At 53.7% G+C, this 26,173-nt stretch overlaps 1 protein-coding gene across 1 annotated transcript in view; it reads left to right on the top strand.

The window, feature by feature from the left end:
• LOC141172152 (tyrosine-protein kinase STYK1-like) overlaps positions 1-26,173 on the top strand; it is a 63,603-nt gene that overhangs the window by 10,311 nt on the left and 27,119 nt on the right. Inside the window, exons 5-8 of the mRNA XM_073656027.1 lie at positions 132-215; positions 4,454-4,671; positions 7,060-7,100; positions 7,750-7,846. Of these exons, the coding sequence (XP_073512128.1) occupies positions 132-215; positions 4,454-4,671; positions 7,060-7,100; positions 7,750-7,846 (440 nt within the window). The remainder of the gene's footprint in view (positions 1-131; positions 216-4,453; positions 4,672-7,059; positions 7,101-7,749; positions 7,847-26,173) is intronic.

The raw sequence follows: 26,173 nt of genomic DNA, 5'->3' as shown, positions 1-26,173 counted from the left end.
GGTGGATGTAAATGTGTGGCCGCCATGATGCACCGAGCGCCTGTGCTGGGTGTGAAGAGTCATTCTGTGATGACAGAGACCCTTTAAAGAAGGGGTATATATACTAACTGTCCAATGTCTCTCATGTTTAGGGTGCCCGAGCCTCAGAGGGGGGCGCCCCCAGGATCACTGAGAAGGACGTGTACTCCATGGCTTTACAAGTGGCCAGCGGTCTGGTAAGTGACGCAACGGAGGACAATCCCAGGACACAGGAGTGGACAGGATGATGGGGATGGAGTCTGTTGATAGTGGTGGACAGAGGGGTGTGGATGAACAAAAGGTCAGAGAGGTCAGGAGAAGGAGAGAGTGGTCTGGAGGAGGAGGAAAAGGACAGAGGGTCTGGAGGAGGAGGAAAAGGATAGAGGGTCTGGCGTAGGATGAACAAAAAGGTCAGAGAGGTCAGGAGAAGGAGAGAGTGGTCTGGAGGAGGAGGAAAAGGACAGAGGGTCTGAAGGAGGAGGAAAAGGACAGAGGGTCTGGAGGAGGAGGTGGAAAAGGTCAGAGAGGTCAGAAGAAGGAGAGAGTGGTCTGGAGGAGGAGGAAAAGGACTGAGGGTCTGAAGGAGGAGGAAAAGGACAGAGGGTCTGGCGTAGGATGAACAAAAAGGTCAGAGAGGTCAGGAGAAGGAGAGAGTGGTCTGGAGGAGGAGGAAAAGGACAGAGGGTCTGAAGGAGGAGGAAAAGGACAGAGGGTCTGGAGGAGGAGGTGGAAAAGGTCAGAGAGGTCAGAAGAAGGAGAGAGTGGTCTGGAGGAGGAGGAAAAGGACTGAGGGTCTGAAGGAGGAGGAAAAGGACAGAGGGTCTGGCGTAGGATGAACAAAAAGGTCAGAGAGGTCAGGAGAAGGAGAGAGTGGTCTGGAGGAGGAGGAAAAGGACAGAGGGTCTGAAGGAGGAGGAAAAGGACAGAGGGTCTGGAGGAGGAGGTGGAAAAGGTCAGAGAGGTCAGAAGAAGGAGAGAGTGGTCTGGAGGAGGAGGAAAAGGATAGAGGGTCTGAAGGAGGAGGAAAAGGACAGAGGGTCTGGCGTAGGATGAACAAAAAGGTCAGAGAGGTCAGGAGAAGGAGAGAGTGGTCTGGAGGAGGAGGAAAAGGACAGAGGCTCTGAAGGAGGAGGAAAAGGACACAGGGTCTGGCGTAGGATGAACAAAAAGGTCAGAGAGGTCAGGAGAAGGAGAGAGTGGTCTGGAGGAGAAGGAAAAGGACAGAGGGGTCTGGAGTAGGATGAACAACAGATCAGAAAAGATCAGAAAGGTCAGGAGAAGGAGAGAGTGGTCTGGAGGAGGAGGAAAAGGACAGAAGGTCTGAAGGAGGAGGAAAAGGACAGAGGTGCCTGGAGGAGGAGGAAAAGGACAGAGGTCTGGAGGAGGAGGAAAAGGACAGAGGGTTTGAAGGACAAGGAAAAGGAAAGAAGGTCTGGAGGAGGAGGAAAAGGACAGAGGCGTCTGGAGGAGGAGGTAGAAAAGGTCAGAGAGGTAAGAAGAAGGAGAGAGTGGTCTGGAAGAGGAGGAAAGGACAGAGGGGTCTGGAGTAGGATGAACAACAGATCAGAAAGGTCAGGAGAAGGAGAGAGTGGTCTGGAGGGGGAGGAAAAGGACAGAGGGTCTGGAGGAGGAGGAAAAGGACAGATGGATCTGGAGGAGGAGGAAAAGGACAGATGGATCTGGAGGAGGAGGAAAAGGACAAAGGGATCTGTGGGAGGAGGAAAAGGACAGAGGGATCTGGAGGTGGAGGAAAAGGACAGAGGGGTCTGGAGGAGGAGGAAAAGGACAGAGGGATTTGGAGGAGGAGGAAAAGGACAGAGGGGTCTGGGGAGCTGGAGGAAAAGTCCAGAGGGGTCTGGAGGAGGAGGAAAAGGACAGAGGGCATGGAGGAGGAGGAAAAGGACAGAGGGTCCTGGAGCAGGATGAGCAAAAGGTCAGAGAGATCAGGAGACGGAGAGAGTGGTCTGGAGGAGGAGGAAAAGGACAGAGGGATCTGGAGGAGAAGGAAAAAGAGAGGGATCTGGAGGAGGAGGAAAAGGACAGAGGGATCTGGAGGAGGAGAAAAATGACAGGGGTCTGGAGGAGTTGGAGGAAAAACACAGAGGGGTCTGGAGGAGTAGAAGGAAAAGGACAGAGGGATCTGGAGGAGGATAAAAATGACAGGGGTCTGGAGGAGTTGGAGGAAAAACACAGATGGGTCTGGAGGAGTTGGAGGAAAAGGACAGAGGGATCTGGAGGAGGCGGAAAGGACATAGGTATCTGGAGTAGGAGGAAAAGGACAGAGGGATCTGGAGGAGGAGAAAAATGACAGGGGTCTGGAGGAGTTGGAGGAAAAGGACAGAGGGATCTGGAGGAGTTGGAGGAAAAGAACAGAGGGGTCTGGATGAGTTGGAGGAAAAGAACAGAGGAATCTGAAGGAGGAGGAAAAGGACAGAGATCTGGAGGAGGACAAATATAACGGGTTTGGAGGAGTTGGAGGAAAAGGACAGAGGGGTCTGGAGGAGTTGGAGGAAAAGGACAGAGGGATCTGGAGGAGGAGGAAATCACAGAGGTACCTGGAGAAGGAGGAAAAGGACAGAGGGATCTTGAGTAGGAGGAAAAGGACAAAGGGAGTCTGGAGAAAGAGGAAAAGGCCATGTGTGTGAAGAAGGAGCCAGGGAGTTTGTGATCTGATAAGTGTATGTCCCTCCCCATTGTCTGTCTTCCCTTGTCTCACTGATGCTCCTATGTATTGGGGGTCGGGCCTTTTGGTGGTATGTATATACAGTACAGACCAAACGTTTGGACACACCTTCTCATTTAAAGATTTTTCTGTATTTTCATGACTATGAAAATTGTACATTCACACTGAAGGCATCAAAACTATGAATTACCACATGTGGAATTATATACTTAACAAAAAAGTGTGAAACAACTGAAAATAGGTCTTATATTCTAGGTTCTTCACAGTAGCCACCTTTTGCTTTGGTGACTGCTTTGCACACTCTTGGCATTCTCTTGATGAGCTTCAAGAGGTAGTCACCGGAAATGGTCTTCACTTCACAGGTGTGCCCTGTCAGGTTTAATAAGTGGGATTTCTTGCCTTATAAATGGGGTTGGGACCATCAGTTGTGTTGTGCAGAAGTCTGGTGGATACACAGCTGATAGTCCTACTGAATAGACTGTTAGAATTTGTGTTATGGCAAGAAAAAAGCAGCTAAGTAAAGAAAAACGAGTGGCCATCATTACTTTAAGAAATGAAGGTCAGTCAGTCCGAAAAACTGGGAAAACTTTGTAGCGCTTGATGGTTTTTGCAACTGCACTTGGGGACACTTTCAAAGAAACTGGCTCACATGAGGACCGCCCCAGGAAAGGAAGACCAAGAGTCACCTCTGCTTCTGAGGATAAGTTTATCCGAGTCACCAACATCAGAAATCGCAGGTTAACAGCAGCTCAGATTAGAGACCAGGTCAATGCCGCACAGAGTTCTAGCAGCAGACACATCTCTACAACAACTGTTAAGAGGAGACTTTGTGCAGCAGGCCTTCATGGTAAAATAGCTGCTAGGAAACCACTGTTAAGGACAGGCAACAAGCAGAAGAGACTTGTTTGGACTAAAGAACACAAGAAATGGACATTAGACCAGTGGAAATCTGTGCTTTGGTCTGATGAGTCCAAATTTGAGATCTTTGGTTCCAACCACCGTGTCTTTGTGTGACGCAGAAAAGGTGAACGGATGGACTGTACATGTCTGGTTCCCACCGTGAAGCATGGAGGAGGAGGTGTGATGGTGTGGGGGGGCTTTGCTGGTGACACTGTTGGGGATTTATTCAAAATTGAAGGCATACTGAACCAGCATGGCTACCACAGCATCTTGCAGCGGCATGCTATCCCATCCGGTTTGCGTTTAGTTGGACCATCATTTATTTTCCAACAGGACAATGACCCCAAACACCTCCAGGCTGTGTAAGGGCTATTTGACCAAGAAGGAGAGTGATGGGGGGCTACGCCAGATGACCTGGCCTCCACAGTCACCAGACCTGGACCCAATCGAGATGGTTTGGGGTGAGCTGGACCTCAGAGTGAAGGCAAAAGGGCCAACAAGTGCTAAGCATCTCTGGGAACTCCTTCAAGATTGTTGGAAGACCATTTCCGGTGACTACCTCTTGAAGCTCATCAAGAGAATGCCAAGAGTGTGCAAAGCAGTCATCAAAGCAAAAGGTGGCTACTGTGAAGACCCTAGAATATAAGACATATTTTCAGTTGTTTCACACTTTTTTGTTAAGTATATAATTCCACATGTGGTAATTCATAGTTTTGATGCCTTCAGTGTGAATGTACAATTTTCATAGTCCTGAAAATACAGAAAAATCTTTATATGAGAAGGTGTGTCCAAACTTTTGGTCTGCACTGTATTACTGACATCCCCTACATGTGCACCCCTCTGTCCCCCCAGGAATATCTGTCGGGGACCCACGATCTGGTCCATGGCTACGTGGCCGCGTGTAACCTGCTTCTCCATGAAGATCTCAGTGTCCAGCTCTGTGGTCTGGGTCTGGCCGCCATACAATACCGGAGCGGATCCGTCCCTGTGCGGAGAGCTGCCCAGGTGCCTTTGAAGTGGCAGTCACCGGAACGGCTGAAGGGCGCGGACATTACCGAGAAGAGCGACGTGTGAGTGACCCCTGAGAGTGGGCGGAGCCTAGGGAGACGTGTGAGTGACCCCTGAGAGTGGGCGGAGCCTGGGGAGACGTGTGAGTGACCCCTGAGAGTGGGCGGAGCCTAGGGAGACGTGTGAGTGACCCCTGAGAGTGGGCGGAGCCTGGGGAGACGTGTGAGTGACCCCTGATAGTGGACGGAGTCTGGGGAGACGTGTGAGTGACCCCTGAGAGTGGGCGGAGCCTGGGGAGACGTGTGAGTGACCTCTGATAGTTAACGGAGTCTGGGGAGACGTGTGAGTGACCCCTGATAGTGGACGGAGCCTGCGGAGACGTGTGAGTGACACCTGATAGTGGGCGGAGTCTGGGGGACGTGTGAGTGACCCCTGATAGTGGACGGAGCCTGCGGAGACGTGTGAGTGACCCCTGATAGTGGGCGGAGTCTGAGGAGACGTGTGAGTGACCCCTGATAGTGGACGGAGTCTGGGGAGACGTGTGAGTGACCCCTGATAGTGGGCGGAGTCTGGGAAGACGTGTGAGTGACCCCTGATAGTGGGCGGAGTCTGGGGGACGTGTGAGTGACCCGATAGTGGACGGAGTCTGGGGAGACGTGTGAGTGACCACTGATAGTTAACGGAGTCTGGGGGACGAGTGAGTGACCCCTGATAGTGGGCGGAGCCTAGGGAGACGTGTGAGTGACCCCTGATAGTGGGCGGAGCCTGGGGAGACGTGTGAGTGACCCCTGATAGTGGGCGGAGTCTGGGGAGACGTGTGAGTGACCCCTGATAGTGGACGGAGCCTGGGGAGACGTGTCAGTGACCCCTGATAGTGGGCGGAGTCTGGGGAGACATGTGAGTGACCTCTGATAGTTAACGGAGTCTGGGGGACGTGTGAGTGACCCCTGATAGTGGACGGAGCCTGGGGAGACGTGTGAATGACCCCTGATAGTGGGCGGAGCCTGGGGAGACATGTGAGTGACCCCTGATAGTGGGCGGAGTCTGGGGAGACGTGTGAGTGACCCCTGATAGTGGGCGAAGTCTGGGGAGACGTGTGAGTGACCTCTGATAGTTAACGGAGTCTGGGGAGACGTGTGAGTGACCCCTGATAGTGGACGGAGTCTGGGGAACGTGTGAGTGACCCCTGATAGTGGGCAGAGTCTGGGGGGACATGTGAGTGACCCCTGATAGTGGGCGGAGCCTGGGGAGACGTGTGAGTGACCTCTGATAGTGGACGGAGTCTGGGGGAACGTGTGAGTGACCCCTGATAGTGGGCGGAGTCTGGGGAGACGTGTAAGTGACCTCTGATAGTGGACGGAGTCTGGGGGAACGTGTGAGTGACCCCTGATAGTGGGCGGAGTCTGGGGGACGTGTGAGTGACCCCTGATAGTGGGCTGAGCCTGGGGAGATGTGTGAGTGACCTCTGATAGTGGACGGAGTCTGGTGGGACGTGTGAGTGACCCATGATAGTGGGCGGAGTCTGGGGGAACGTGTGAGTGACCCCTGATAGTGGGCAGAGCCTGGGAGAACGTGTGAGTGACCCCTGATAGTGGGCGGAGTCTGGGGGGACGTGTGAGTGACCCCTGATAGTGGGCGGAGTCTGGGGGAATGTGTGAGTGACCCCTGATAGTGGGCGGAGTCTGGGGGAAACGTGTGAGTGACCCCTGATAGTGGGCAGAGTCTGGGGGAACGTGTGAGTGACTCCTGATAGTGGGCAGAGTCTGGGGGAACGTGTGAGTGACCCCTGATAGTGGGCGGAGCCTGGGGAGACATGTGAGTGACCTCTGATAGTGGGCGGAGTCTGGGGGACGTGTGAGTGACCCCTGATAGTGGGAGAGTCTGGGGGACATGTGAGTGACCCTTGATAGTGGGCGGAGTCTGGGGGACGTGTGAGTGATCCCTGATAGTGGGCGGAGTCTGGGGGACGTGTGAGTGACCCCTGATAGTGGGCAGAGTCTGGGGGGACGTGTGAGTGACCCCTGATAGTGGGCAGAGTCTGGGGAGACGTGTGAGTGACCCCTGAGAGTGGGCGGGTCAGGGGGGATGTGTGAGAGACCCCTGATAGTGGGCGGAGTCTGGGGGGCCTTGTGAGTGACCCCTGAGAGTGGGCGGGTCATGGGGGACGTGTGAGTGACTCCTGATAGTGGGCGGAGTCTGGGGGGACGTGTGAGTGACCCCTGATAGTGGACGAAGTCTGGGGAGACGTGTGAGTGATCCCTGATAGTGGGCGGAGTCTGGGGGGACGTGTGAGTGACCCCTGATAGTGGGCGGAGCCTGGGGAGACGTGTGAGTGACCCCTGATTGTGGGTGGAGTCTGGGGGGACGTGTGAGTGACCCCTGAGAGTGGGCGGGTAAACGGTGATGATTGGCAGGCAGCAGTTATGTCACAGTCTCATCTTTTCTTGCAGGTGGTCATTTGGCATTTTGCTATATGAGCTGGTGACACTGGGTAAGTGCCCAGAGAAGTATGTGACCCCCCCAAGTACCTCCTTGTACAGTGCAGATGAGTACAGGCTGTTGCTCGCTGTTATCAGCCTTCTTTTTAGGCTGGTGTGGGTGATATGAGCCCTAGAACCCTCCCTGCCCATTACTGCATGGTATCTCCAGTGGCAGGCAGCGATGACTTATGGCTGGTACTGTCCGCTCTGCCCTGATAGCAGCTCTGAAATGTGCTGCAGAATCAGCAGGAGCAGCCATAAAATGCAGCGTGGAACCTGACGTGTCCGTACTCCGGGGTAAGGTCCTCGCTTATCAATATTGATTATTGGATGGGAAGGGCTACACGTGACTGGACAGCTCCAGAGATCACCCCGAGTCTGCCAGACAGCCTCTCAACACCAACCAGCAGTGGCACGACCGGACTGGAGAGCACACCCAGCCAAGCTCAGTCCTGTGTTCATGCTTTACGGGGCTCGCCTATGCCAACTCCACACTTGCATAAGACTGGTTGACTGTAGGGTCATACTGAGCTATGTGTCCCAGTGTAGGACCTTTAACCCAGTCATACCATCCCTCCAAGAAGTGACCGGCGGACCCTGCTGAGCCCAGTATTGTCTACCATCATAGCATCTTCAGTCGCCCTCTTTTGTTGTCCACAGGGTCTCCCCCGTACCCAGATGTGGAACCTTCCCAGATGCCTTCAAAGCTAAAGAAGAATTTCAGAATGGAGCGGCCAACCCTGTGCGGACCCCAGCTGTAAGTGCGGAGAGGAGTGGGGTCCTGGGCTGTGAATGTCATGATGCCCTTACCCCCACCATAGTCCTGATAGGTGGGAGAAAACATTTCAGTTTCTGAGAGTGGAGGGGCCCCATAATTTCAGTCCATGCCTAGAGAAACAAACGTACTTTCTGGGGTAATTGAATGCACAGGGGGGTCAGTTATAGAATTTTACAGGAGAAACTCAGAGGTGACAACCTCTATGCAGTCAATGACCGGGAGAAGTGGGGAGCGTCACCTCTATTGCCTCCTGTAACAATGATCAGGAGAGGAGGGGAGCGTCACCTCTATTGCCTCCTGTAACAATGATCAGGAGAGGAGTGGAGCGTCGCCTCTGTGGTCTCCTTCTGTAACAATGATCGGGAGAGGAGGGGGGTGTCAACTCTGTAGTCTCCTGTAACAATGATCAGGAGAGGAGTGGAGCGTTTGCTCTGTGGTCTCCTGTAACAATGATCAAGAGAGGAGGGGAGCGTCGCCTCTGTGGTCTCCTGTAACAATAATCAGGAGAGGAGGGGAGCGTCGCCTCTGTGGTCTCCTGTAACAATAACCAGGAGAGGAGGGGAGCGTCACCTCTATGGTCTCCTGTAACAATGATCAGGAGAGGAGTGGAGCGTCGCCTCTGTGGCCTCCTGTAACAATGATCTGGAGAGGAGGGGAGCGTCACCTCTATGGTCTCCTGTAACAATGATCGGGAGAGGAGGGGAGCGTCACCTCTATGGTCTCCTGTAACAATGATCGGGAGAGGAGGGGAGCGTCACCTCTATGGTCTCCTGTAACAATGATCGGGAGAGGAGGGGAGCGTCGCCTCTGTGGTCTCCTGTAACAATAATCAGGAGAGGAGGGGAGCGTCGCCTCTGTGGTCTCCTGTAACAATAATCAGGAGAGGAGGGGAGCGTCACCTCTATGGTCTCCTGTAACAATGATCGGGAGAGGAGTGGAGCGTCGCCTCTGTGGCCTCCTGTAACAATGATCGGGAGAGGAGGGGAGCGTCACCTCTATGGTCTCCTGTAACAATGATCGGGAGAGGAGGGGAGCGTCACCTCTATGGTCTCCTGTAACAATGATCGGGAGAGGAGGGGAGCGTCACCTCTATGGTCTCCTGTAACAATGATCGGGAGAGGAGTGGAGCGTCGCCTCTGTGGCCTCCTGTAACAATAATCAGGAGAGGAGGGGAGCGTCGCCTCTGTGGTCTTCTGTAACAATTATCAGGAGAGGAGGGGAAAATCTGCTCTGTGGTCTTCTGTAACAATGATCAGGAGAGGAGGGGAGCGTCGCCTCTGTGGTCTTCTGTAACAATGATCAGGAGAGGAGGGGAGCGTCTGCTCTGTGGTCTCCTGTAACAATGATCAGGAGAGGAGGGGAGCGTCTGCTCTGTGGTCTCCTGTAACAATGATCAGGAGAGGAGGGGAGCGTCTGCTCTGTGGTCTTCTGTAACAGTGATCGGGAGAGGAGGGGAGCATCGACTCTGTGGTCTCCTTTAACAATGATCGGGAGAAGAGGGGAGCGTCTGCTCTGTGGTCTCCTGTAACAATGATCAGGAGAGGAGGGGAGCGTCGCCTCTGTGGTCTCCTGTAACAATGATCAGGAGAGGAGGGGAGCGTCGCCTCTGTGGTCTTCTGTAACAATGATCGGGAGAGGAGGGGAGCGTCTGCTCTGTGGTCTCCTGGAACAATGATCGGGAAAGGAGGGGAGCGTCTGCTCTGTGGTCTTCTGTAACAATGATCAGGAGAGGAGGGGAGCGTCGCCTCTGTGGTCGCCTGTAACAATGACCGGGAGAAGTGGGGAGCGTCACCTCTGTGGTCTCCTGGAACAATGATCGGGAAAGGAGGGGAGCGTCTGCTCTGTGGTCTCCTGGAACAATGATCGGGAAAGGAGGGGAGCGTCACCTCTGTGGTCTCCTGTAACAATGATCAGGAGAGGAGGGGAGCGTCTGCTCTGTAGTCTCCTGTAACAATGATCGGGAGAGGAGGGTGGGTGTCAACTCTGTAGTCTCCTGTAACAATGATTGGGAGAGGAGGGGAGCGTCCCTTTTGTGGTCGCCTGTAACAATGATCGGGAGAAGAGGGGAGCGTCGCCTCTGTGGTCTCCTTCTGTAACAATGATCAGGAGAGGAGTGCAGCGTCGCCTTTGTGGTCTCCTTTAACAATGGTCGGGAGAGGAGTGGAGCGTCGCCTCTACGGTCTCCTGTAACAATGATTGGGAGAGGAGGGGAGTATTGCCTCTGTGGTCACCTACAACAATGATCGGGAGAGGAGTGGAACGTCACCTCTGTGATCTCCTGTAACAATGATCGGGAGAGGAGGGGAGCGTCCCTTCTGTGGTCTCCTGTAACAATGATTGGGAAAGGAGGGGAGCGTCTGCTCTGTGGTCTCCTGTAACAATGATCGGGAAAGGAGGGGAGCGTCGCTTCTACGGTCTCCTGTAACAATGATCGGGAGAGGAGGGGAGCGTCTGCTCTGTGGTCACCTACAGCAATGAACGGGAGAGGAGTGGAGCGTCACCTCTGTGATCTCCTGTAACAATGATCGGGAGAGGAGGGGAGCGTCTGCTCTGTGGTCTCCTGTAACAATGATCGGGAGAGGAGGGGAGTGTCTGCTCTGTGGTCTCCTGTAACAATGATCAGGAGAGGAGGGGAGCGTCGCCTCTGTGGTCTCCTGTAACAATGATCAGGAGAGGAGGGGAGCATCTGCTCTGTGGTCTCCTGTAACAATGATTGAGAGAAGAGGGGAACATCGCCTCTGTAGTCTCCTGTAACAATGATCGGGAGAGAAAGGGAGCGTTACCTGTTTGGTCTCCTTTTTTAACAATGATTGAGAGAGGAGGGGAGTGATGGCTCTGTGGTCTGCTTCTGTAACAATGATTGAAAGAGGAGGGGAGCGTCTGCTCTGTGGTCTTCTGTAACAATGATTGAAAGAGAAGGGAAGCGTCTGCTCTGTGGTCTCCTGCAACAATGATCGGGAGAGGAGGGGAGCGTTACCTGTGTGGTCTCCTTTTTTAAGGATCATTGTTACAGAAGACCACAGAGCAGACGCTCCCCTCCTGTTTCAATCATTGTTACAGAAGGAGACCACAGAGCCATTCCCATGTTTGCTCTCCTCATCCTAATCATTGCTCTCCTCAGCCCCATCATTGCTCTCACCATCCCCATCATTGCTGTCCCCAGACCCATCATTGCTCTCCCCATCCCCATCATTGGTCTTCCCAGTCCCATCATTGCTCTCCCCAGCCCCACCATCCCTATCATTGCTCCCCCCATCATTGCTCTCTCCAGCCCCATCAGCCCCATCATTTCTCTCCCCAGCCCCATCATTGCTCTCCCCAGCCCCATCATTGCTCTCCCCATCGCCACCATCCCCATCATTGCTCTCCCCATTGCCATCATCCCCATCATTGCTCTCCCCAGCTCCATCATTCTCATCATTGCTCTCCCCAGCCCCATCATTGCTCTCCCCAGACCCATCATTGCGCTCTCCAGTCCCATCATTGCTCTCCCCAGCCCCACCATCTCCATCATTGCTCTCCCCATCGCCACCATCTCTATCATTGCTCTTCCCAGCCCCACCATCCCCATCATTGCTGTCTCCAGTCCCATCATTGCTCTCCCCAGCCCCACCATCTCCATCATTACTCTCCCCATTGCCACCATCCCCATCATTGCTCTTCCCAGCCCCATCATTGCTGTCCCCATCGCCACCATCCCCATCATTGCTCTCCCCCACCTCCCCTCATTTACCTGTTCCTCTCCCCAGTGTTTCAGTAAAAAAAAAAAAATACAACTTACCTCTCAGCACGCTCCCCTGGAGCATCCTTGTTCCCAGCAACTTTCTCCCTGACCCAGGTGCGCGCTGCACGATGACGTCATCAAGCTGCGTGCGTCTGTGTCAGGGAGGAAGCGCCGGGCAGGAAGCAGAGGACAGATCCCTCTGCTGCCATTTTCTCCTGTTAGCAGCTGAGCTGCAGGGATCGCTCCCTGCCCGTCGGGTGTGATGAGAGCAATCTGGCCATGGCCCCCCCCCCTAAGCTACGGGGTCCGAGAAGCCGGCCCGATTGCCCTCAATATTAGCCGCCTGGCAAGGGCCCCCCTGACCCTCCAGGCCCCGGTGCAGCTGCAGCAGCGGTATGTCTGCCCCCGGACTGCTATGGGGCCCCGGCTCAAGGCCTTCCACAATTGGCGGTACGCCACTGCTTCTAGTCCCTCCATGTTGTCCCTGGAAGAGGTGGTGTCACTGGCAGTGCGTTTGGACAGACGTGTTAGGGACAGAAAACATTCAAGGGTGTTTTCGTTACTTCTTCCTTCATCCTATTAAGGCCGGAGAACCGATGCAAATTGGGGCCAGCAGATAGTCCAAGGGGGAAATGAAACCTGAAACACCATCTTATTTCTGTCTATACCGCGGTGGAACGGGTCATGTGTTTCAGATACAATAATGAATTTCTTAAAGCTAAAGAGAGAGAAAGAAAAGAGTCATTGATACACTACTCACAAAAAGTTATTGATATTTGGCTTTCGGGTGAAATGTCAGGATGATCCTAAAATACCCTCTAACCTTTTCAGGTGACCTTAATGTGACCGTCTCTAAACTTTTGAAGGGTTAACGTTTCACCTTGCGGGGAGTGACATGTCAAGCTTGACATGCCAAGGTGAGGGGACTTTTAAGCCTTGCAATACTCCTCAGAGAAATATGCAAATTGTCTCATCAGAGAGGAAGAGGACTGGACCTCTAGTGCCACCTATTGGAAGTAGCAATCCTAAAAGTCAATATCGACCCTCTAACGAGCCTGGTTTGGCTTTTATCATAAGTCATGTGACAAGGCTCGTTAGAGGGTCGATATTGACTTTTAGTATTGCTACTTCTTATAGGTGGTACTAGAGTTCTAGTCCTCTTATTTTCTAAAGAGACAATTTGCATAAATCTTTCGATGCCCGCGTCCAACTGTTCAATGTTTCAGTACTTTTTGCACAACTTGCTGTTCTCTAACAAGGAGCTTAATGGCAAAATTCACACCAGGTGTTCGATCCATGAATCGCCCAATAAATTTCGGGGTTCCATTAGAATTAGTATTAAACAGTGGTCCTCACGTTGCTGTTCATATTTTGACAACACCTAACAATTGATGAACAGTACCTCGCCATTGTGAGTCTTCAAGCAGGAGGTTCTCAGACAGGAGCGGCCACTGGGGTTAGAGAGACACGGAGTCATTAGCAGGGTGCAACAGAGATACAGAGAGACTGGAAGAGTCACGGAAAGGCAGAGAAGTGGACGTCCTCTGCCACATCCCACGCTGATGACCACTTCACTAGGGAACGGCTGCTGGAGACTGGGGACCTCAGATGGAGCGGCCTGCACTTCCTCCAGACCTGAATCCCATAGAAAACCTATGGGATCAGTTGAGTGTCCGTGTGTGGGTTCGTAACTCTGCTGAAGGGTGGCCCTCAGGTCATTGAGGTTCTGGGGTTCAGAGTGGGATGCCATTCCTCAGCAGACAATAGCGCGACTTGTGAACCGCAGGAGACATCGTCAAGCTGTAATTGATGCTCAAGGCCACATGACAAGTTATTGAAACCCTGACATTTTTGCTATCTTTCATGCAAACTACTGGTTGTTTTTTACAAGTGTCTTTGGCTACCAAATCTGAAGTCATAGTTACCTGTACATTTGTTGACTCAGGTTCCACCTTAGATCTCATTGTAGATATACAGTTTCAACTCTCGTTCATCCTATTCAAGTATCCTCAATTGATAATTCTCCCCTTACCCAAACTTGTGTTCCTTCTAAGGTTGAGAAGATGTGCATGAGAGTGGGAGTGTTACAACACAGAATCTCTCATTCATGGTGTTTCCTTCCTTACCAGCTAAAGTTGTCTTGGGTGTTCCTTCTAAGGTTGAGAAGATGTGCATGAGAGTAGGAGTGTTACAACACAGAATCTCTCATTCATGGTGTTTCCTTCCTTACCAGCTAAAGTTGTCTTGGGTGTTCCTTCTAAGGTTGAGAAGATGTGCATGAGAGTAGGAGTGTTACAACATAGAATCTCTCATTCATGGTGTTTCCTTCCTTACCAGCTAAAGTTGTGTTGGGTGTTCCTTCTAAGGTTGAGAAGATGTGCATGATAGTGGGAGTGTTACAACACAGAATCGCTCATTCATGGTGTTTCCTTCCTTACCAGCTAAAGTTGTCTTGGGTGTTCCTTCTAAGGTTGAGAAGATGTGCATGAGAGTAGGAGTGTTACAACATAGAATCTCTCATTCATGGTGTTTCCTTCCTTACCAGCTAAAGTTGTCTTGGGTGTTCCTTCTAAGGTTGAGAAGATGTGCATGAGAGTGGGAGTGTTACAACACAGAATCTCTCATTCATGGTGTTTCCTTCCTTACCAGCTAAAGTTGTCTTGGGTGTTCCTTCTAAGGTTGAGAAGATGTGCATGAGAGTAGGAGTGTTACAACACAGAATCTCTCATTCATGGTATTTCCTTCCTTACCAGCTAAAGTTGTGTTGGGTGTTCCTTCTAAGGTTGAGAAGATGTGCATGAGAGTAGGAGTGTTACAACACAGAATCTCTCATTCATGGTGTTTACTTCCTTACCAGATAAAGTTGTGTTGGGTGTTCCTTCTAAGGTGGAGAAGATGTGCATGAGAGTAGGAGTGTTACAACACAGAATCTCTCATTCATGGTGTTTCCTTCCTTACCAGCTAAAGTTGTGTTGGGTGTTCCTTCTAAGGTTGAGAAGATGTGCACGAGAGTTGGAGTGTTACAACACAGAATCTCTCATTCATGGTGTTTCCTTCCTTACCAGCTAAAGTTGTCTTGGGTGTTCCTTCTAAGGTTGAGAAGATGTGCATGAGAGTAGGAGTGTTACAACACAGAATCTCTCATTCATGGTGTTTCCTTCATTACCAGCTAAAGTTGTGTTGGGTGTTCCTTCTAAGGTTGAGAAGATGTGCATGATAGTGGGAGTGTTACAACATAGAATCTCTCATTCATTATGTTTCCTTCCTTACCAGCTAAAGTTGTGTTGGGTGTTCCTTCTAAGGTTGAGAAGATGTGCATGAGAGTAGGAGTGTTACAACACAGAATCTCTCATTCATGGTGTTTCCTTCCTTACCAGATAAAGTTGTGTTGGGTGTTCCTTCTAAGGTGGAGAAGATGTGCATGAGAGTAGGAGTGTTACAACACAGAATCTCTCATTCATGGTGTTTCCTTCCTTACCAGCTAAAGTTGTGTTGGGTGTTCCTTCTAAGGTTGAGAAGATGTGCATGAGAGTAGGAGTGTTACAACACAGAATCTCTCATTCATGGTGTTTCCTTCCTTACCAGCTAAAGTTGTGTTGAGTGTTCCTTCTAAGGTTGAGAAGATGTGCATGATAGTAGGAGTGTTACAACACAGAATCTCTCATTCATGGTGTTTCCTTCCTTACCAGCTAAAATTGTGTTGGGTGTTCCTTCTAAGGTTGAGAAGATGTGCATGAGAGTAGGAGTGTTACAACACAGAATCTCTCATTCATGGTGTTTCCTTCCTTACCAGATAAAGTTGTGTTGGGTGTTCCTTCTAAGGTGGAGAAGATGTGCATGAGAGTAGGAGTGTTACAACACAGAATCTCTCATTCATGGTGTTTACTTCCTTACCAGATAAAGTTGTGTTGGGTGTTCCTTCTAAGGTGGAGAAGATGTGCATGAGAGTAGGAGTGTTACAACATAGAATCTCTCATTCATTATGTTTCCTTCCTTACCAGCTAAAGTTGTGTTGGGTGTTCCTTCTAAGGTTGAGAAGATGTGCATGAGAGTAGGAGTGTTACAACACAGAATCTCTCATTCATGGTGTTTCCTTCCTTACCAGCTAAAGTTGTGTTGGGTGTTCCTTCTAAGGTGGAGAAGATGTGCATGAGAGTAGGAGTGTTACAACACAGAATCTCTCATTCATGGTGTTTCCTTCCTTACCAGCTAAAGTTGTGTTGGGTGTTCCTTCTAAGGTTGAGAAGATGTGAATGAGAGTAGGAGTGTTACAACATAGAATCTCTCATTCATTATGTTTCCTTCCTTACCAGCTAAAGTTGTGTTTGGTGTTCCTTCTAAGGTTGAGAAGATGTGCATGAGAGTAGGAGTGTTACAACACAGAATCTCTCATTCATGGTGTTTACTTCCTTACCAGATAAAGTTGTGTTGGGTGTTCCTTCTAAGTGTTACGGGTCCGGGAAGTGGAACCTCTGAGCTGCAATCCAAGGGGGAAGTCCTTGTAAGGAAGCGGGTGACTCCCAGGGAAGGCAAGCAGGTAGTCACAGCAAGTGACGGGGACAGTCTCTGGGTAAGCGGGCAGGTGGTCACGGCAGGTGACGGGGGACAGTCTCTGGGAAGACAGGCAGGTGGTCACGGCAAGTGATGGGGGCAGTCTCTGGGTAGATAGGCAGGAGGTCACGGCAAGTGACCGGGGCAGTCTCTGGGTAGATAGGCAGGTGGTCACGGCAAGTGACCGGGGCAGTCTCTGGGTAGATAGGCAGGTGGTCACGGCAAGTGACCGGGGCAGTCTCTGGGTAGACAGGCGAGGCGGGTACCTGACAGGTAGCTGGCGGGCGCTCCCAGGTGAGCGGGCAGACTGAGACAGCAGAAAACAGTCAGGTAACTGGTGGACGCTCCCAGGTGAGCAGTCTGACAGACGAGGCAGGAGACAGGCAGGTGACTGGTGGGCGCTCCCAGGTGAGCAGTCAGCAGACAAGGCAGGTAACAGGCAAGTAACTGGTGTACGCTCCCAGGTGAGCGGTCTGACAGACGAGGCCGGTAACAGGCAGGTAACTGAAGGACGCTCCCAGGTGAGCGGACTGGCAGACAAGGCAGGTAAGTAGAAGATGCTCCCAGGTGAGCTGTCTGACGGACTAGGCAAGTAACAGGCTGGCATGCAGGACGGGAAGTCAGGCTAGCAGCGGAACCTGAGGGCTGAAGCACAGGTGAGACACAGTGCAAACAACATAGCTCGGGCACCTCCATTTTGGAGGAGGTGCCTTATAAATGGGAGGTCCTCCAGCAATTGGCCGGGGACTCCTTAGGACGATGCGCGCGGTCCCTTTAAGAGCGGGGGAGCGCGCGCGCGCGTGCCCTAAGCACACTGCCGGGGAAGGAGCGCGTGCCGGAAGCAGCGGGGAGAGAAGCGCTGGAGGACGCCGCGCCAGGAGTGGGGAGGTGAGAGGGACGGCGTCTCTGCCTAGCACGGGGCAGAGACGCCGATGCTACACTAAGGTGGAGAAGATGTGCATGAGAGTAGGAGTGTTACAACACAGAATCTCTCATTCATGGTGTTTACTTCCTTACCAGCTAAAGTTGTGTTGGGTGTTCCTTCTAAGGTGGAGAAGATGTGCATGAGAGTGGGAGTGTTACAACACAGAATCTCTCATTCATGGTGTTTACTTCCTTACCAGCTAAAGTTGTGTTGGGTGTTCCTTCTAAGGTGGAGAAGATGTGCATGAGAGTAGGAGTGTTACAACACAGAATCTCTCATTCATGGTGTTTCCTTCCTTACCAGCTAACGTTGTGTTGGGTGTTCCTTCTAAGGTTGAGAAGATGTGCATGAGAGTAGGAGTGTTACAACATAGAATCTCTCATTCATTATGTTTCCTTCCTTACCAGCTAAAGTTGTGTTGGGTGTTCCTTCTAAGGTTGAGAAGATGTGAATGAGAGTAGGAGTGTTACAACATAGAATCTCTCATTCATTATGTTTCCTTCCTTACCAGCTAAAGTTGTGTTTGGTGTTCCTTCTAAGGTTGAGAAGATGTGCATGAGAGTAGGAGTGTTACAACACAGAATCTCTCATTCATGGTGTTTACTTCCTTACCAGCTAAAGTTGTGTTGGGTGTTCCTTCTAAGGTGGAGAAGATGTGCATGAGAGTAGGAGTGTTACAACACAGAATCTCTCATTCATGGTGTTTCCTTCCTTACCAGCTAACGTTGTGTTGGGTGTTCCTTCTAAGGTTGAGAAGATGTGCATGAGAGTAGGAGTGTTACAACACAGAATCTCTCATTCATGGTGTTTCCTTCCTTACCAGCTAAAGTTGTGTTGGGTGTTCCTTCTAAGGTTGAGAAGATGTGCATGATAGTGGGAGTGTTACAACACAGAATCTCTCATTCATGGTGTTTCCTTCCTTACCAGCTAAAGTTGTGTTGGGTGTTCCTTCTAAGGTTGAGAAGATGTGCATGAGAGTGGGAGTGTTACAACACAGAATCTCTCATTCATGGTGTTTCCTTCCTTACCAGCTAAAGTTGTGTTGGGTATGTCCTGGTTGATGAAACAGTTGTTTCTATAAAGGTACCGTCACACTTAACGACGCTACAGCGATCCTGACAACAATACGACCTGGCAGGGATCATTGCTGCGTCGCTACGTGGTCGCTGGTGAGATGTCAAATAGTCAGATCTTCCCAACGATGCAGCAACGATACGGCGACCTGTATAACGATGATGGCGGTCATTGGGATCCTGTCTCTATAACATATATTTCAGTTCCTTACCCTGCACCTATCTTTTGTGTCTTTTTAAGTAGTAGGTGGCATATTATATAACAATACGTAATTTATTTTGTATTTATTTTGAATTTGGGGGTTTATTTTACTCACTCTGGGATCTTTCCTTTTCTCAGTTTTAGTTTTAGTTTGTTCCGGAGTTGAGGAATGAAAATTCTTAGTGAAGGTGTGGTGGTGTAGGGATTAATCTCAGACAGAGCATTGTGGAAGCTGTTTGGTTTACCAGAGGGCTTGCCACCCGCTAAGCTTTTTATGCCATCCTGGCTTCACATTAGCAAAGTGCATGACTGTGTGCCGGCCAGACTTCCTGGTTCCTCTGCTACATGGAGAGCTGTTTCCAGGTGGTGGCAGAGTGCTCGAAAGGATGTTAGTGAGTATGTCCGTAAGTGCAGCGTTTGCACCAGGTGTAAAGCCTCTAGCCAGACCCCAACAGGTTTTTTTTATGCCTAATGAGGTTGATTTGGAGGAGGACAAGGAGTATGAGGTAGAACAAGTGTTGGGTTCTAGACGTGTCATTCTTCGATGGCAACATCGCATTAAATGGAAGGATTTCGGTACGGAAGATTCCCATGCGGATCACCTAGTTAGGGAGTTCTCTCAGCGGCGTCAGTGGTTTGTGATCCCCGTGGGTCCAGTGGCCTCTTGTAGAAGGAGGGGTACTGTCATGCTCCTTGGTTCGAACCCCTGAGCCTATATTTTGTGGTTGGCTTCTCTGTCTGACGAGCCACAGCAGACGCACCTTTTTTTTTCCATGTGTTTAGGTTCTGATATTCTGGCTGCAGTCTGTTCAGCATAACACAGGTGTTTTAACTTTGTCTGCCCTATCACCTTTTGGGTGCAGTTTTATATTCTTCCTCCCTGCTGGCATTTCCTGCTGGTGATATTCTCATTTGGATGCTAGCCATACCGCTGTAGTTTAAAGCCAGTCAGTGAATTTCCAGTTAGGGTTTACTGCTTTGCTGTTTCAGTTCCTTGCCATGCACCTATCTTTTGTGTCTTTTTAGGTAGTAGATGGCATATTATATAACAATACGTACTTTATTTTGTATTTATTTTGTATTTGGGGGTTTCTTTTACTCACTCTGGGATCTTTCCTTTTTTCAGTAAACTTTCTCCTCTGTAGGTAATTTACACTCTGCTTTGCCCTCTGGTTCTTTAGGAGGGATATGAAGCACTCGATAGCCTTTCAGGCAGCATAGGTCCGAGTTGCCATAGTCTAGACCAGGGGTCTCAAGCTCAGCTGGGTATATGGGCCGCACACAAAAAACATTTAATTTGGGGGGCTGCATTATTTGCATGACAAAGTGACATTTTTAGTGATACCATTTTATTTTCTATACACCTTTTGAACTGGTCCTCATCTTGCAGACATGGTCTCCCATCCAGGTCCCCCCCATATTGCAGACATGGTCTCCTATCCAGGTCCCCCATATTGCAGACATGGTCTCCCATCCGGGTCCCCCATATTGCAGACATGGTCCCCCATATTGCAGACATGGTCTCCCATCCAGGTCCCCCATATTGCAGACATGGTCTCCCATCCAGGTCCCCCATATTGCAGACATGGTCCACCATCCAGGTCCCCCATATTACAGACATGGTCTCCCATCCAGGTCCCCCATATTGCAGACATGGTCTCCCATCCAGGTCCCCCATATTGCAGACATGGTCTCCCATCCAGGTCCCCCATATTGCAGACATGGTCTCCCATCCAGGTCCCCCATGTTGCAGACATGGTCTCCCATCCAGATCCTTCATATTGCAGACATGGTCCCCCATCCAGGTCCCCCATATTACAGACATGGTCTCCCATCCAGGTCCCCCATATTGCAGACATGGTCTCCCATCCAGGTCCCCCCCATATTGCAGACATGGTCTCCCATCCAGGTCCCTCATATTGCAGACATGGTCTCCCATCCAGGTTCCCCATATTGCAGACATGGTCCCCCATCCAGGCCCTCCATATTACAGACATGGTCTCCCATCCAGGTCCCCCATACTGCAGATATGGTCTCCCATCCAGGTCCCCCATACTGCAGACATGGTCTCCCATTCAGGTCCCCCATACTGCAGACATGGTCCCCCATCCAGGTCCCCCATACTGCAGACATGGTCCCCCATCCAGGTCCCCCATACTGCAGACATGGTCCCCCATCCAGGTCCCCCATACTGCAGACATGGTCTCCCCTCCAGGTCCCCCATATTGCAGACATGGTCTCCCATCCAGGTCCCCCATATTGCAGACATGGTCTCCCATCCAGGTCCCCCATATTGCAGACATGGTCTCCCATCGAGGTCCCCCATATTGCAGGCATGGTGTCCCATCCAGGTCCCCCATATTGCAGACATGGTCTCCCATCCAGGTCCCCCATATTGCAGACATGGTCTCCCATCCAGGTCCCCCATATTGCAGACATGGTCCCCATATTGCAGACATGGTCCCCCATCCTGGTCCTTATCTTGCAAACATGTCCCCCATACTGCGCACAGAGTCCCCCCCCATACTGCACACAGGGTTCCCCCCCGTACTGCGCACAGGGTCCCCCCCATACTGCGCACAGTTTCCCCCCTTATACTGCGCACAGGGTCCCCGTTCCCCCCATACTGTGCACAGGGTCCACCCCCCCCCATACTGCGCACAGGGTCCGTCCCCATACTGTACACAGGGTCCCTGTCCCCCCCTATACTGCGCACAGGGTCCGTCCCCATACTGCGCACAGGGTCCCCGTCCCCCCCATACTGCGCACAGGATCCCTGTCCCCCCCTATACTGCGCACAGGGTCCCCGTCCCCACCCATACTGTGCACAGGAACCCCGCCCCCCCCATACTGCACACAGGGTCCCCATCCCCCCCATACTGCGCACAGGATCACTGTCCCCCCCTATACTGCGCACAGGGACCCCGCCCCCCCCATACTGCACACAGGGTCCCCATCCCCCCCATACTGCGCAAAGGGTCCCCGTCCCCACCCATACTGTGCACAGGGTCCACGTCCCCCCATACTGCACACAGGGTCCACGTCCCCCCATACTGCACACAGGTCCCCTGTGCTGTATTTCACATAGACATGACAGAGAAAAAAAAAAAAAGATTCTTCTCACCTGTCCTCCGTTCCCTCGGCGTCCTTTCTGCACCTGTGGCCCGCAGGCACATAGACCCCATAATGATCGCATCTCTCTCCAGCAGGACGTCATACGTCAGCTGTTTGTTTAGCCTTTACTGGCTAGATTACAGGAGGACCCCAGAAAAAAATCCCCCTATAACATCTAACCAGAAAAGGCTTAAACAGACAGCTGCGGGCTGATATTAATAGCCAGGGAAGGTGCCATGAATACTAGCCCCCTCCGCGGCTATTAATATCACCCCTCAGCAGTCCCAGAAATGGCGCATCCATAAGATGCCCCAAATCTTCAGCTGATGAACCCCAGTGACCTCCTCCGGGGGGCCGCCGGACAGGTGAGTATGAGGATTTTTTCGTGGCCAGAAAACCACCAGGAACGAAAACATATCAATAATCGCTACGTGTGCACATAGCCTAACAACTAAATGTTAGGTTAATGATTCACATCAATCCTCAAAAAAAGAGACATATTGCGAGTTTGTAAAGACAAATGCAGACACTGCTGTTTATTAGAACATTTTTTGTTATTTTCTGTAAAGTAGTTAAAAATTATCTACATTTCTCTTCATGTTGTGAATTAGAAATCAGCGAGCGACGTCCCCAATGCCGGAAATAACAACGAGGAGCAAAACTCTGTGAGAACTCCGTTTGTGGCCGGGCAGAGTGGGAACGGCCGTTTGTGGCCGGGCGGAGTGGGAACGGACGTTTGTGGCCGGGTGGAGTGGGAACGTCCGTTTGTGGCCGGGCAGAGTGGGAACGGCCGTTTGTGGCCGGGCGGAGTGGGAACGGCCGTTTGTGGCCGGGCGGAGTGGGAACGGACGTTTGTGGCCGGGTGGAGTGGGAACGTCCGTTTGTGGCCGGGTGGAGTGGGAACGTCCGTTTGTGGCCGGGTGAATTGAGAACGTCCGTTTGTGGCCGGATGGAGTGGGAACGTCCGTTTGTGGCCGGGTGGAGTGAGAACGTCCGTTTGTGGCCGGGCAGAGTGGGAACGGACTTTTGTGGCCGGGCGGAGTGGGAACGGCCGTTTGTTGCCGGGCGGAGTGGGAACGGACGTTTGTGGCCGGGCGGAGTGGGAACGGCCGTTTGTGGCCGGGCGGAGTGGGAACGGCCGTTTGTGGCCGGGCGGAGTGGGAACGGACGTTTGTGGCCGGGCGGAGTGGGAACGGACGTTTGCGGCCGGGCGGAGTGGGAACGGACGTTTGTGGCCGGGCGGAGTGGGAACGGACGTTTGCGGCCGGGCGGAGTGGGAACGGACGTTTGCGGCCGGGCGGAGTGGGAACGGACGTTTGCGGCCGGGCGGAGTGGGAACGGACGTTTGCGGCCGGGCGGAGTGGGAACGGACGTTTGTGGCCGGGCGGAGTGGGAAGGGACGTTTGTGGCCGGGCGGAGTGGGAACGTCCGTTTGTGGCCGGGCGGAGTGGGAACGGCCGTTTGTGGCCGGGCGGAGTGGGAACGGCCGTTTGTGGCCGGGGCTAGTGGGAACGGACGTTTGTGGCCGGGCGGAGTGAGAACGTCCGTTTGTGGCCGGGCGGAGTGGGAACGGACGTTTGTGGCCGGGCGGAGTGAGAACGTCCGTTTGTGGCCGGGCGTAGTGGGAACGGACGTTTGTGGCCGGGCGGAGTGAGAACGTCCGTTTGTGGCCGGGCGTAGTGGGAACGGACGTTTGTGGCCGGGCGGAGTGGGAACGTCCGTTTGTGGCCAGGCGGAGTGGGAACGGACGTTTGTGGCCGGGCGGAGTGGGAACGGACATTTGTGGCCGGGTGGAGTGGGAACGGACGTTTGTGGCCGGGCGTAGTGGGAACGGACGTTTGTGGCCGGGTGGAGTAAGAACGTCCGTTTGTGGCCGGGCGGAGTGGGAACGGACGTTTGTGGCCGGGCGGAGTGGGAACGGACGTTTGTGGCCGGGCGGAGTGGGAACGTCCGTTTGTGGCCGGGCGGAGTGGGAACGGACGTTTGTGACCGGGTGGAGTGGGAACGGCCGTTTGTGGCCGGGCGGAGTGGGAACGGACGTTTGTGACCGGGCGGAGTGGGAACGGACGTTTGTGGCCGGGTGGAGTGGGAACGTCCGTTTGTGGCCGGGTGAATTGAGAACGTCCGTTTGTGGCCGGATGGAGTGGGAACGTCCGTTTGTGGCCGGGCGGAGTGAGAACGTCCGTTTGTGGCCGGGCGGAGTGGGAACGGACTTTTGTGGCCGGGCGGAGTGGGAACGGACGTTTGTGGCCGGGCGGAGTGGGAACGGCCGTTTGTGGCCGGGCGGAGTGGGAACGGCCGTTTGTGGCCGGGCGGAGTGGGAACGGACGTTTGTGGCCGGGCGGAGTGGGAACGGACGTTTGCGGCCGGGCGGAGTGGGAACGGACGTTTGTGGCCGGGCGGAGTGGGAACGGACGTTTGTGGCCGGGCGGAGTGGGAACGGACGTTTGTGGCCGGGCGGAGTGGGAACGGACGTTTGTGGCCGGGCGTAGTGGGAACGGACGTTTGTGGCCGGGCGGAGTGGGAACCGACGTTTGCGGCCGGGCGGAGTGGGAACGGACGTTTGCGGCCGGGCGGAGTGGGAACGGACGTTTGTGGCCGGGCGGAGTGGGAAGGGACGTTTGTCGCTGGGCGGAGTGGGAACGTCCGTTTGTGGCCGGGCGGAGTGGGAACGGCCGTTTGTGGCCGGGCGGAGTGGGAACGGCCGTTTGTGGCCGGGGCTAGTGGGAACGGACGTTTGTGGCCGGGCGGAGTGAGAACGGATGTTTGTGGCCGGGCGGAGTGGAAACGGACGTTTGTGGCTGGGTGGAGTGAGAACGTCCGTTTGTGGCCGGGCGGAGTGAGAACGTCCGTTTGTGGCCGGGCGTAGTGGGAACGGACGTTTGTGGCCGGGCGGAGTGGGAACGTCCGTTTGTGGCCGGGCAGAGTGGAAACGGACGTTTGTGGCCGGGCGGAGTGGGAACGGACGTTTGTGGCCGGGTGGAGTGGGAACGGACGTTTGTGGCCGGGCGTAGTGGGAATGGACGTTTGTGGCCTGGCGGAGTGAGAACGGACGTTTGTGGCCGGGCGGAGTGAGAACGTCCGTTTGTGGCCGGGCGGAGTGGGAACGGACGTTTGTGGCCAGGCGGAGTGAGAACGGACGTTTGTGGCCGGGCGGAGTGAGAACGTCCGTTTGTGGCCGGGCGGAGTGGGAACGGACGTTTGTGGCCGGGCGGAGTGGGAACGGACATTTGTGGCCGGGTGGAGTGGGAACGTCCGTTTGTGGCCGGGCGGAGTGAGAACGTCTGTTTGTGGCCGGGTGGAGTGGGAACGGACGTTTGTGGCCGGGCGGAGTGAGAACGTCCGTTTGTGGCCGGGCGGAGTGGGAATGGACGTTTGTGGCCGGGCGGAGTGGGAACGGACGTTTGTGGCCGGGCGGAGTGGGAACGGACGTTTGTGGCCGGGCGGAGTGGGAACATCCGTTTGTGGCCGGGCGGAGTGGGAACGGACGTTTGTGGCCGGGCGGAGTGGGAACGTCCGTTTGTGGCCGGGTGAAGTGAGAATGTCCGTTTGTGGCCGGATGGAGTGGGAACGTCCGTTTGTGACCGGGTGCAGTGGGAACGTCCGTTTGTGGCCGGGTGGAGTGGGAACGGCCGTTTGTGGCCGGGTGGAGTGGGAACGGCCGTTTGTGGCCGGGTGGAGTGAGAACGTCCGTTTGTGGCCGGGTGTAGTGGGAACGGACGTTTGTGGCCGGGTGGAGTGAGAGCGTCCGTTTGTGGCCGGGCGGAGTGGGAACGGACGTTTGTGGCCGGGCGGAGTGGGAACGGCCGTTTGTGGCCGGGCGGAGTGGGAACGTCTGTTTGTGGCCGGGTGTCGTGGGAACGGACGTTTGTGGCCAGGTGGAGTGAGAACGTCCGTTTGTGGCCGGGTGGAGTGGGAACGGCCGTTTGTGGCCGGGCGGAGTGGGAACGGACGTTTGTGGCCGGGCGGAGTGGGAACGGCCGTTTGTGGCCGGGCGGAGTGGGAACGTCTGTTTGTGCCGGGTATCGTGGGAACGGACGTTTGTGGCCAGGTGGAGTGAGAACGTCCGTTTGTGGCCGGGCAGAGTGGGAACGGCCGTTTGTGGCCGGGCGGAGTGGGAACGGACGTTTGTGGCCGGGTGGAGTGGGAACGTCCGTTTGTGGCCGGGCAGAGTGGGAACGGCCGTTTGTGGCCGGGCGGAGTGGGAACGGCCGTTTGTGGCCGGGCGGAGTGGGAACGGACGTTTGTGGCTGGGCGGAGTGGGAACGGACGTTTGTGGCCGGGTGGAGTGGGAACGTCCGTTTGTGGCCGGGTGAATTGAGAACGTCCGTTTGTGGCCGGATGGAGTGGGAACGTCCGTTTGTGGCCGGGTGGAGTGAGAACGTCCGTTTGTGGCCGGGCGGAGTGGGAACGGACTTTTGTGGCCGGGCGGAGTGGGAACGGCCGTTTGTTGCCGGGCGGAGTGGGAACGGACGTTTGTGGCCGGGCGGAGTGGGAACGGCCGTTTGTGGCCGGGCGGAGTGGGAACGGCCGTTTGTGGCCGGGCGGAGTGGGAACGGACGTTTGTGGCCGGGCGGAGTGGGAACGGACGTTTGCGGCCGGGCGGAGTGGGAACGGACGTTTGTGGCCGGGCGGAGTGGGAACGGACGTTTGTGGCCGGGCGGAGTGGGAACGGACGTTTGCGGCCGGGCGGAGTGGGAACGGACGTTTGCGGCCG

The sequence above is a fragment of the Phyllobates terribilis genome, unplaced genomic scaffold (assembly GCF_046119375.1).
Source record: "Phyllobates terribilis strain yellow unplaced genomic scaffold, ASM4611937v1 Scaffold_12__6_contigs__length_324123572, whole genome shotgun sequence".
Taxonomy (NCBI): Eukaryota; Metazoa; Chordata; class Amphibia; order Anura; family Dendrobatidae; genus Phyllobates; species Phyllobates terribilis.
This window is presented reverse-complemented; position numbering and strand designations above follow the sequence as displayed.